General features: G+C 39.0%; 1 protein-coding gene and 1 long non-coding RNA gene across 7 annotated transcripts in view; one reads left to right on the top strand and one right to left on the bottom strand.

Annotated features, from left to right (window-relative positions):
* LOC138736198 (uncharacterized) overlaps positions 1-11,977 on the bottom strand; it is a 218,824-nt gene extending 206,847 nt beyond the window's left edge. For 4 of the 5 annotated variants that reach the window (XR_011340145.1, XR_011340146.1, XR_011340149.1 and 1 more), the window contains exon 1: positions 11,111-11,977. This is a non-coding gene — a long non-coding RNA (uncharacterized lncRNA). Of the gene's footprint in view, positions 1-11,010 lie in introns of all 5 variants that reach the window. The other variant, XR_011340147.1, reaches the window with a different exon arrangement.
* LOC138736186 (vinculin) overlaps positions 11,621-13,146 on the top strand; it is a 114,920-nt gene continuing 113,394 nt past the window's right edge. The window contains exon 1 of one of the 2 annotated variants that reach the window (XM_069885265.1): positions 11,621-11,967. In XM_069885265.1, the coding sequence (XP_069741366.1) occupies positions 11,800-11,967 (168 nt within the window). In that variant the 5' untranslated portion in view covers positions 11,621-11,799. The remainder of the gene's footprint in view (positions 11,968-13,146) is intronic. The other variant, XM_069885264.1, reaches the window with a different exon arrangement.

Raw genomic sequence — 13,146 nt, 5'->3', positions numbered from 1 at the left:
AGCAGCTGTTCCTGAACCTGGTGACACAAGTCTTGTGGCACTTATACCTCTTTCCTGATGGCAGCAGTGAGAATAGAGCATGTGCTGGGTGGTGTGGATCCTTGATGAAAGCTGCTGCTCTGACAGAATCATTCCATGAAGATTTTCTTGATGGTGGGGAGAGTTTTACCTGTGATGTACTGGCCTATGCCCACTTCCTTTTGCAGGGGTTTCCGCTCAGAGGTATTGGTGCCCCCATACCAGGGTGTGATGCAGCTGGTCAGCACACTTTCCACTACATGTCTGCAGAAGTTTGCCAAGTTTTCTAATGTCACACCAAATCTCCGCAAACTCCTGAGGAAGTGTGTTGCGTCCAGGAAAGATCTTCCGAGATAGTGACTCAAAAAAATATAAATTTGCGTACTCTCTGCTCCGCTGAGCCCCCAATGATCACTGGATCCTACAACTCTAATTTTTACTTCCTCTCCTCTCTTCTCCTTTTCCCTTGAGGCATAGTGGAGTTTTAATCCATAAATACCTTGTGTTAGCAATGAATTAGGTCCTGAAGCTCCTGGTCATTCTCACCAGACCAGTCCTGGTTCTTCTTGCTGGAGAAACCACAGGCCTTCTCAGAGGTGCCAAATGTGCTGGAACTCAGGGTAGTCCATACAGTCTTGGACTTGGCAGTTCCTGTGGGATGGGAGACTTGACACCTCTCATTGTTTCAAATTCTACAGAATGGAGGTCTAACCTACTCAATCTATCCCTATGAGGCAAAAACATTCCCCCTGTAGCAACTACATCCTTTTTTGAGTCACACTCTTGGTGTGATCTCACCACAACTATGATATTGGACATATTTAAGCTTGGACTTGCCTGTAAAGGCCCACATACTGCCTACTTCCTTGTTATTCCTACAGGTTAGCTTTCAGTAACATATACTGAACACTCATCCTTTTGAATGTCAACATTTCTCAATTTCTCACCATTTTGAAAATTCCCATTTTGTTTTGTTTATAAAAAGGATACCCACACATTTTTCCATACTGTCCTGTGTCTGGAGTCTCATTCAGCTGGTCCATAGACCCTTGAACCTGCTACACATCCCTCCTCACAATCAACCTCAGTTTTAGATCTTGAGCAGATTAACCTTTTTTCCATTATCTGTCAGCACATGAAATCTCACAATATTAACTGGGGTTGACACTGGAAGCTTCTAGTGCATGCAACAGGAATCTTCAGAAACTCAACAATAACCATCAAATGATACCACCTAACAAAACTTCACAGAACTAGGGACATCACCTCAAGATTCAGGGGAGCGGATTTATGAGAGAAGAGAGGTGGAACTGCTTAAAGGAGTTACAGTCTCTGAGGAACAGGCAGGTAGATTAGCCAAAATCCTACTAAATGGTGGAACAGGTTTAATGGGCCAGATGCCCTACTCATGCTCCTAATTCTTATGTAAACCTTCCCATGCCCCAGAGTATCTGTGGATCTGAAGGTGTTGAAGACTTTGAACTTCAACCTGTAAAATTAGATCAATTTTTTCTTTCTCCATGGACACACTGATCTTCTGTGTATTCACAGCAATTCCTGTTTTCAATTTCAAATTGCCACCATCTATATTTGTTTAGCACATTGACAATCCTGAAGCCCCGCGATGACCAGAGAGGTGGCCTTGTGATGAAAGAGATGGCCGAACCTGCTCAAGAGTAGATGATTCACTAAGATCGGTGAGGGATCGCCTTGATGGTGGTGTTGGTGGGGTCCACTCATCGGCAGGTCCAGAGAAGTATATAGGCAGTGTCACAGGAGCGACGCTGCCTACAGTGCGAGGAGTGTCCCACAAGTGGTGGGAGCAGAGCGTCGGCAACAATGCTGACATCAAAGAAGGCATGGGTGATCCCAACTCCACATCAGGGGTCCGGGAGAGTGACGCTGCCTACAACATAGAGGGAGACCCATGAGCAGCAGGGACGGTGTACGGGTGAGCCTGGCCACGTGTCGGAGGCCTTGGGAGCAGGAGCAATGCCACTAGGCATGGTTGAGTCAGACCTCGTGCTGGGGAGGTGTCGGGGAGTGGTACGGATGCGAGGGGAGGTCAACAGGCACGGTGGCCCGAATTTTCAGGCAGGGAAGAGAGAGAAGATACATCAAGGGGAGAGGGAGGGCTTGGAACACTTCATAAGAAACCTGATGGAGGCTATGGTGAAGGCCTCAGAAAACAGAATTTAAAAAAAATATTAGTCTGGGAGGATGGCTGAGGTGGAGGAGAGGGTTGAGGAGGTGGAAGATTGGGTGGGGAGAATAGAAAATTATAGAGATGTTTGGGAATAAGAGAGTGAAAATATGTGGAAAAAATTGGACAAGATGGAAAATTTTAGCCAGAAAATAATATAAAGATTGTAGGGGTTAAGGAGGGAGATGAGGAGAGGGTTCTGGTGGCTTTCTTCAGGGAATGGATCACTAAGATGTTGGGGCAGGAAAGAGTGGAGGGAAACCTCCAAATAGAAAGGGCCCACCGATCTTTTCTCCCACGGCCAGATCCTGGTCGTCAATCCAGCTGGGAGATTCATGATGATGTACTGTCAGATGTACTCCAAATCATGGACACATGAATATTTTGAATATGAACAATTTATACGAGATATATTCTTGAAGATAACAGAGGGGTGCGGGAATATCTTGATTGGAGGGAATTTCAATTTTTGTCTGGATCCGTTCATGGACAAGTCAGCAAAGGAAGTAACTAGGGCCAAGGCTGCTCAGTCTACTCTGGCCTTTATGAAAGAGCTGAATTTAATAAATGTTTGGAGAAGGTGAATTCTGAGATAAAGAGATTATTCTTTTTACTTGAGACAACACAATTCCCACACCAGAATTAATCATTTTTTGGCATCAACCCAGTTGGAGAGTAGGATAGTAGAGAATGAGTACACAGCTTGATTGCTGTTGGACCATTGACACTTTTTAAAAGTCAGTAAAAGTCAATAAGCAACATGGTTAAAAAAAGGTTGATGAATATCAGAAGGTAATGCACAAAAGTTGACATTGTGAGATCAAAAATGGATTTTCTAAGATACGATTAACACTCCAATATTATTCCATGATTTGATTGTAAAGGTCTTGCTACACATTATTCAAAGTTTTTTTTTGTGGTGTTGATGTTTGTGAAGGATAGGAGAGAAGTTTAGAGGGAGAAGGAGTCACAAATTTCTCCTAATAAACAATTGACACGTGCATATCTGTGGACAGTAATTTGGAGAAAGAACATGGATTGTTTACACTCTGCACCAAGAATGACAAGGTAAATCCACTCAAACTCCAAGTTCAGAGTTGTGCATTACCTTTCAAGTAATGTGAGATAAGCCTCAGCTGAAAGCTGAGTCAGAAGTGTGGTCTCAATTTCCACTTCAGCATGACACTCGTGTCTAACAGGAAGGGAATACGACATTGTCAGAACTGGTGCCTTTTGGATGTGACATTAAGCTGAGTCCCCTGCATTCTCGAGTGAATGTGAAAGATCCTATTCCATAATTATAAACAAGATTAGGAGCTTTGTACAAGATATATTAACCAAATTAATCTTTTAATCAATGGTAGTAAGAATGTATCCAAAAATATAGAGAGGAAGAGGCAGCATGTTGAGATGGAGGGAGAGGAAGACATAAAGAGATAAGCATGTTCCATCACCTGCTGAGTTTCTCCAGCATTGTTGTGTATCAAACTACAATCACAGCATCTGCAGTCTTTCTTCTTTAAAAGTAAAACTTGTGATTTTTTTCTGAATCCTCACATACAAATTGGCTACAACTAGTCTTACATTGGTAACGGAACCAATTTCAATTGATGCCAGAAACAAATTCGTATTCCTTCATGCTTTACTGTCTGTAGGTTTGAAGGCCTCACAGAACACACAAATCTTGCTCATCTTCCCAGTTAATATGCCTGCTCATTGAGAACTGTGAGTTGAAAACTCCGTTTTAAATTAAAAGATCTGTTTTAACCTTCTCATTAAATCCTCTTAATATTTGTTTTCACATATAATATAATAATTTTATCTGCCAAATGGGACCAACATTTTCTGTTTCTATTTTAGTGTAAAGAATGTCAATCAGATTTAGGGAATTATTGAGACTGAGTACAATGACTTCCAAAATTTTCACTAGTTAGATGCAAGAAAGTAGTCCAACAATAGACTGAAAACAAATAGAAACTGCAGATAATTTGTTTCTCTCTCTCACCGCAGATATGGCCCTGTAAACCATTGATATGCTGTAATAAAAACACGACGCTGGAGAAACTCAGCAGGTCAAACAATGTACTTTATATAGCAAAGGTAGGGAGGAGTCACGTGATGGAGTAGTGGCCGGTCAGGGAATTCCAGTCCTCTCCGGAAAAGTTAAAAAAAAACGCACAAAACACAAAGGTACAAGAGTAAAAATTAAAACAAATTAAAAATAAAGGTGAGAAGAAAATGGCAGCAAAGAGAGAAAAGTCGAAAACAATGGGAAGAAGAGAAGAAGAAAGAACGTCAGAAGAAGAAGGTGAAGGCCTTACCTGTCCGAGGAGGCCCACCGCTGAGAGAGAAGGCCGCTCCCTCAGGTCAGTGGAAGTCCCGAGCTCGGGACTACAAAAATGGCTCGAGGAGCCGAGTAAAAGTGCGCAACCGCGCATGAAAAAAAACACACTGACGGGAGGGGGGAACAGCTGCGGAGTCGATCTCCACAGCTGAGAGAGACGCCTGCAACACAGCAACAGGTGCAGAACAGAGAAAATAATGACAACAAGAAAGAAGAGGGTAAAAAGAAAACAAGGAAACAACAGATGGTCAACCCAGAGGAAGAAGAAGAAGAAGAACAGAAAGAAATGGAAGAAGAAGAGAAAGGCAAGACAATGGATATATCTTTTTTTAAAGAATATATGGAATCAGTGAAAGAATGGCAATTACAAGAATTTAATGAGATAAAAAGAAGAATTAAGAGTGCAGAAGAAAAAATGAATAAAATAGAAATGGTCATATCAGAGATAGGAAAAAGAGTGGATAATGTGGAAGAACGAGAAATAATCGTAGAAATGGAAGTAGAGGACTTAAAAGAGAAATTAGAAGAATCTAATAAAAAAGTTAAAGAGGCACATGAGCTGTTAGCTCAGAAGATAGATATAATGGAAAACTATAATAGAAGAAATAATATAAAGATAGTGGGCCTTAAGGAAGATGAAGAAGGCAAGAATATGAGAGAATTTATAAAAGATTGGATCCCCAGGGTCCTAGGAAGACCAGAATTACAGGACGAAATGGAAATAGAGAGGGCACATAGAACATTAGCCCCGAAACCACAACCGCAGCAAAAATCAAGATCCATTTTAGTAAAATTCTTAAGATATACAACATGAGAAAATATATTGGAGAAAGCAATGAAGAAAATATAAGAAGACAAAAAGCCACTGGAATACAAAGGTCAAAAATTTTTTTTCTATCCAGACATAAGTATTGAACTCCTGAAGAAGAGGAAGGAGTTCAATACAGCAAAAACGATCTTATGGAAAAAAGGATATAAATTTATGTTAAAGTACCCAGCGGTACTTAAAATAGTTATTCCAGGGCAACAAAACAGACTATTCTCGGATCCAGAGGAAGCACGAAAATTTGCAGAACAACTACAAAACAAGCAGAGAGATGAAGACATGTAATGAGAGTAAAAATGACCACGAACTATATGTATGTGTGTATATGGGTATATATATATATATATATATATATATATATTATATATATATATATATATATAGATGTTTATGTATATATGTGTATACATGAATGAATCCATATTTAGAGGAAAATATATAGAGAATAGATAAGAATTAATAAGGGAATGAAAGGGAATAGAGGGAATAAGGAAGGAATTAAAAGAGTGACCTTTGTTATATATGAAAATTGAAATCTTTTCCGGGGGGTGCTGGGTGGGGAGGAGTTACGGTCACTGCTCAGTTGACATTTGCGAGTGAATTCGCAAATCCAAATGGAGAGTGGAGATGTGGTTGCCCAACAAGGGATAAAGGGCAACTCAGGAGGGGGAGGGGAGAATGGGGTTAAAGAAGTTTTAAATAGGAGAATAAGGAAAATGTTTGATGTTTTAGAAATGTTGTCTTATAAAGTGTTCAAAACAAGAAAGCAGAAATGGATAAGAAGGAAAGGTGATGATGGAGAAACGGAAAGGGAAGATAAACAAAGCATGAAATGGCTACGTTGAACTATATGACTTTAAATATTAACGGAATACACCGTTAGCAAAAGTGACAGTAAATGGACATGTATCAAAGCAATTTAACTTAAGCAGGTCAACGCGGCAGGGATGCCCACTATCACCATTATTGTTTGCGCTAGCTATAGAACCACTAGCAGAATCGATAAGAATAGATAATAATATAAAAGGAATAAAAATAAAAGACAGGGAATATAAAATCAGTCTATTTGCGGATGATGTGATAGTGTACTTAACAGAACCAGAACTATCAATAAAAGAACTATATAAGAAATTGAAGGAATATGGAGAAGTGTCGGGATACAAGATAAACATAAATAAAAGTGAAGCAATGCCTATAAATAACGCGGATTTCTCAAAATTTAAGAAGGAATCCCCATTCAGATGGCAAATGCAGGCAATAAGATACCTAGGTGTACAAATAAACAAAAATCTAGGCCAATTATATAAACTCAATTACAATCCACTAATGAAAAAAATTACAGGACGATTTAGAGCATTGGAAAGAGCTACCACTAACACTGATAGGAAGGATAAACTGTATTAAAATGAACATTTTTCCAAGGATACTATACTTATTTCAGGCATTGCCAATACAACTGACAGAAAAATTCTTCAAAGAGTTAAAGAAAATAATAAGGAAATTTTTATGGAGAGGGGGGAAACCGAGGATAGCACTAGATAAATTAACAGAATGGTATAAACCAGGAGGCTTACAATTGCCAAACTTCAAAAATTATTATAGAGCCGCACAATTAAGGTACCTATCAGATTTTTATCAAACAAGGGAAAAACCAGACTGGACGAGATTAGAATTAGATAAAATAGGGGAAAAGATACCTGAACACATATTATATAAATGGGACGAAAAATTGGTACAACATAGAACTTCTCCAGTATTACACCATCTCCTCAATATATGGAAGAAGATTCATGTAGAAAGAAATAAAACAAATTATCAATTACCAAAACTAATATTGACGCAAAATAAGCTACTCCCTTTTACAATAGACAACCTTTCCTTTAGAAAATGGGAAAAAAAAGGGATTAAAAGAATAGAAAATTGTTTTTCAGGAAGTAAATTCTTATCCTTTGAACAAATGAGAGATAAGTACAATATAACTGGAGATACAGCGCTGGCATATTACCAACTGAGAGCCTACTTGAAAGATAAATTAGGAAGCAATTTGAGTTTACCAGAGGGAAGTAACCTTGAATATGTGATTACAGATACAATGTTAATCAAAAGATTTATAACAAATATGTATATTAAACTGCAAGAAAAGGAGAATGAGGAAACAAATGGTAAAACTAAACAAAAATGGGAACAAGATTTAAATATAAAGATAAAAAAGGAAACATGGGAGAAATTATGTTCTGGAACGATGAGAAATACAATAAGTACGAGGCTGCGTATGATACAATATAATTGGTTACACAGACTATACATTACACCGCAAAAGTTAAATAAATGGGACCCAACAGTATCTGATAGATGTTTTCGATGTAAAAAAGAAAGGGGAACAACAATTCATGCAATCTGGACATGTGAGAGAGTAGAAAAATTTTGGGATGATCTCAATCAGATATTAAATAAAATAACAGAAAACAATATACCAAAGAATCCAGAGATCTTTCTCCTAAGTAACATAAAAAATAAAGAATTTGGAATTGACTTGGAAGATGCACAAAAAAGATTTGTTAAGATAGCCCTAGCCGTAGCAAAAAAATGTATTATGTCATCCTGGAAATTGGAAGATAATTTGAAAATACAACAATGGTATATAGAAATGAATAAATGTATTCCATTAGAAAAAATAACATATAGTTTAAGAAATAATATTGAAATATTCGAACATGTATGGGAGCCTTACATTAAATACAATAGCGAAAACCTACCGGGGACAAACATTACCTAAGTTGATGGAAGGAGAAGGAAAGAAAAGAATGGACTCTGTAGAATTTCTGGTGTATTTCTGTTGAATGACAACATTGTCTGACTGAATTAATGAAACCTAGATTGTATACCTAAAATGGATGAGAGGGGGGGGGGGGGTGGGGGGGTGGCTTGGGAGGACGGGGGGTGGGGGGGAGAAAAAGTCACTGTAAATGTGTGAAAAAGAAAAAGTGTCTATCATGGCTATTGTGATTTATGGTGTGAAAAATAAAAAATAAAAAAAATATATATTAACGGAATACATAACCAAATCAAAAGGAAGAAACTGCTAAATTTACTGAAAAAAGAAAAAATTGATATAGCATTTGTGCAAGAAACACATTTAACTGAATTGGAGCACAAGAAATTAAAGAAAGATTGGGTAGGACATGTAACAGCAACGTCGTATAATTCAAAAGCAAGAGGAGTAGCTATATTAATCAGTAAAAATGTACCAATTAAAATATAAGAGGAAATAATAGATCCAGCAGGGAGATATGTAATGATAAAATGTCAGATATATTCGGAGTTTTGGAATCTACTTAATGTATATTCACCTAATGAAGAAGATCAAAAGTTTATGCAAGATATTTTTTTGAAGATAGCGGATACGCAAGGGAACATATTAATAGGAGGGGATTTCAACCTTAATTTGGATTCAAATATGGATAAAACTGAGAAAAAAATTAACAGAAAGAACTAAGTAACCAAATTTATAATTAAATCAATGCAAGAAATGCAACTTTTGGATATATGGAGGAAACAACAAGGAATATTCATATTATTCGGGTAGACATAAAACATACTCAAGAATAGACCTATTTCTATTATCAGCTCATATGCAAGATAGAGTAAGAAAAACAGAATATAAAGCTAGAATACTATCGGACCATTCACCCTTGATATTGACAAGAGAGTTAGAGGACATCCCTCCAAGAATGTATAGATGGAGATTAAACTCCATGCTACTTAAAAGGCAGGATTTTAGAGAATTAATTGAAAGACAAATTAAAATGTACTTTGAAATAAATACGGAATCAGTGAAAGATAAGTTTATACTATGGGATGCAATGAAAGCATTCATTAGAGGGCAAATAATAAGTTATGAAACCAAGATGAAGAAGGACTACAATCAGGAAACAGAGCAGTTGGAAAGGGAAATAGTAAATATAGAAAAAGAATTAGCAATGAAGGAAGATACAACTAAAAGAAGAGAATTGGCAGATAAAAAAATAAAATATGAAACACTACAAACATATGAGGTGGAGAAGAACATAATGAAGACAAAACAGAAATATTATGAACTAGGGAAAAAAATGCACAAAATTCTAGCATGGCAGCTTAAGACAGAACAAGCTAAGAAAATGGTATTGGCATCAAGGAAAAAAGACAAACAAATCACATATAATCCAACGGAGATCAATGAAAACTTTAGAGAATTCTATGAACAATTATACCAAACTGAAAACGAAGGGAAAGAAGGCAAAATAGATGAATTTTTAACTAAAATTGAACTACCAAAATTACAAATAGAGGAACAAAATAAATTAGCAGAACCATTTGAAATAGTAGAAATACAAGAGATAATAAAAAAATTACCAAAGAATAAAACAGCAGGAGAGGATGGATTCCCAAAAGAATTCTATAAAACATTTAAAGATTTATTATACATTACACCTCAAAAGTTAAATAAATGGGACCCAACAGTATCAGACAGATGTTTTTGTTGTAAAAAAGAAATGGGAACAACAATTCATGCAATCTGGACGTGTGAGAAAGTAGAAAAATTTTGGGAAGATCTAAACCAGATATTAAATAAAATTACAGAAAACAATATACCAAAAAACCCAGAGATCTTCCTCCTAAGTAACATAAAAAACAAAGAATTTGGACTTGATTTGGATGGTCCACAAAAAAGATTTGCTAAGATAGCTCTAGCCGTAGCAAAAAAATGTATTATGTCAACCTGGAAATTGGAAGATAATTTGAGAATACAACAATGGTATATAGAAATGAATAAATGTATTCCATTAGAAAAAATAACATATGGTTTAAGAAATAATATTGAAATATTTGAACAAATATGGGAGCCATACATGAAACACAATAGAGAAAACCTACCGGGGACATTTACCACCTAAATTAACGAAAGGAGAAGGAAATGAAAAGAATTGACTCAGTGGAATTTCTTGTTTATTTTTATTGAATGATAACATTGTTTGACTGGTTTAATGTATCTTAGATTTTGTACTTTAAGTGTATGGGGGGGGGGAGATAGGGAGGGTGGGATGGGAGGAGGGAGGTGGGGGGGGAGTAAATGACACTATATATTTGAAAAGGAAAATGTGTGAATCTTGGTTTATGGTGTGAAAAATAAAAAAATATAGCAAAGGTAAAGATACATAACCAACTTTTCGGGATTGAACCCTTCATCAAGGTATAGACAAAGGGCTCAATCCCAAAACATTGGTTCTGTATCTTTATCTTTGCTATATAAAGTGCAGTTGATTACAAATGACAGGAGGTATGGGGTTGCAGTGGAGAAACGATGTGTAGAACTAAGGGAATGTGATAGAATGTCAACTTGGCTTAATTGCGGTAGTCCCCAGTCTGTGGGAATGTTCTTAACAGTGGGAACTTGCAGGCTGAACTTATCAAGTTAAGACAAACTGAGCCTAAAAATCAATAAATGGAAATTAAGCAGATCATTCAGCATCAGTAGAAAGGGTGGAATAGTGTCTTTGATAACTGGGGCCAAGTTAACTGTGAAATTTGGTGTTTTTTTAAAAAAAAGCTGCTGAAAGTATTCTAAAGATCAAGCATCACCTGTAGAAAGAATGGTTGTTTCAGGCCAACATGCAATATAAACACATCTTTTCCCTCTATGGACACTGTCCGACTTGCAGAGTTGCTCCAGCCTAGGTACCTTTTGTGCCTGTAATTTGTAGATTCTATGGATCTGATCTACTGAGCCAGCTGTCACTCCTGAACTCTTCCTTCACAGATGCTTCCTGACCTGCCGAGTTTCTCCACAATGTTGTTAAATTTTAGTGCAAACTGCTTGGCACCATCAATGGCAGGAACTGACCCTCCACGGAGTTGCTTTGTTTGGAGAAATCCACTATGGGCCCGAAGTACCAGGGGCAGGGCTGGCGGGGCGGCTGACGGCCCAGGCTGGGCTGGACTGGGGGGCAAGGCTGACCTCACCCACTCCATCCAGGCCGCCACCCCCCTCTTGACATCGCGCCAGACACTCCCTGTCTCCCGACAGAATTCCCTTTTTTGGGCAACGAGCGCCTGACGTCACTCGCACTTCGGTGGCGGGCGAGGACGGCGCCAAAGTCTATTCCCTGAAGCAGCCGGAAGCGACGCCGTCGGGGGCGGGATTTAGAGCAAATTCAGGCTCGACGTCCGATTGACGGCTCGGTGGTCGAATGGGAGCGCGGGGTGGCCGCATGCCGCATTGGTGGCCAGCGGGCGGGCAGTCGGGCTCTACGGTCCTCGCAGGGTGGGTCGGCTGGAGGGAAGTGGTTTGGCTGCCGAGCGAGCGCAGGCTTTCGGTGCGAAACCACGCCGTCTTCCCCTCGAGCCTCGGCCCCTGCTGCAGTTGTCACCATGCCGGTGTTTCACACGAAGACCATCGAGAGTATCCTGGAGCCGGTGGCTCAGCAGATCTCGCACCTGGTTATCATGCACGAAGAGGGAGAAGTGGACGGCAAGGCCATCCCCGAGCTGACGGGCCCGGTCGCCGCGGTGCAGGCAGCTGTCAGCAATTTAGTCAGGGTAAGTGCTCTTTCACGACCCCAAACTTGTTTGCATGTGTTCAACACCACCCTTGAGAGTTGATTCTGCCTCGCCCGCAGGAGAAAAGAATGACCTGATCCATCTGGAAAACTTGTTTCCTCAGGCATCAGAGTTGTTCAGTAATTAATTTTCGGTTCCGGCTCCCAAAGCAGCAATAATTTCTCCTCCAAGTAAGTTCGCGTCGAATGCAGAGAACAACTTTTCACTGAACACGGATTTGATCCGATTCATCGAAGGTGCATCAAAGGCAGGGCGTGTGCTGCTCTGTGACTTCGGGATTTGTTTTAAGCCTCTCCTAGTTTCTTAAAAAAAACCGTTCAGCCGATTTTGATGTTTCCACTGTACTTTCGCCGCCGTAAATATTTAGTAGTTTGACTTTTGTGCCATGAGACAGCGCAGAAAGGCTTTGTTTGTAACTGGTCCACTGACCTCTCTTTTAAAAAAAAATCGCAGCTCCAAAATGAGTTGGAGAAGGAGAATGAAAACTGTTTAGGGGAATCTATATCCCGAGAACCCGAACCTTCAAACCAAGTCTCTTGTTTCGCATTGATGGTTTGGTGGTTGCTTTGATGGACAGACACCGGAAGGTGTTGCCACTCTCGAGGACAACAAACTTTTGGTTGTCTTTTATGAATCTACAGTCAGCAATCTTGGTTGTTGCATCAAATATGTAGACGTTTTCAAAAAATACCAATCATCTTTGAAGAATAGAATGTGATTTTCGCCTCCCATTTACTTGCCAACCATCAAATGTGTACTGGTGTTCACCCCTCACAGGTGTTAATGGTCCACAATCTTCAATGCATTGGCAATTCAGTTGTGGAAGTGAGAGAGAGCTGTCTCAATTGCTCTTCCCTTCATTGTGTTCAAGACTTCAACTGGTTTATGGGTGAGAAATTCTTCCTCAGATCTGGGAAATCCTATCCTACCATTTGTGCCATTCATAATTTTGTATGACTATTGTGTTAACCCCTCAGCCCCTTTCATGATAAGGAAAACAAATTCGGCATCCAGCCCCTCATCACAACTTTTGTTAACAAGTGGAATCAGTTGTCACTCACGGTTTTTGTCACGTTTTGCTCGTTATTATTCATCCATTCAAATTGAGTGAAGATAATTTGCAGTTAATTGCTGAATGTGTAATGTCTCCATTAGCGT

This window comes from Narcine bancroftii, chromosome 6 (assembly GCF_036971445.1).
Source record: "Narcine bancroftii isolate sNarBan1 chromosome 6, sNarBan1.hap1, whole genome shotgun sequence".
NCBI lineage: Eukaryota > Metazoa > Chordata > Chondrichthyes > Torpediniformes > Narcinidae > Narcine > Narcine bancroftii.
The sequence above is the reverse complement of the archived record's forward strand: the minus strand, read 5'-3'. Positions and strand labels throughout refer to the sequence as shown.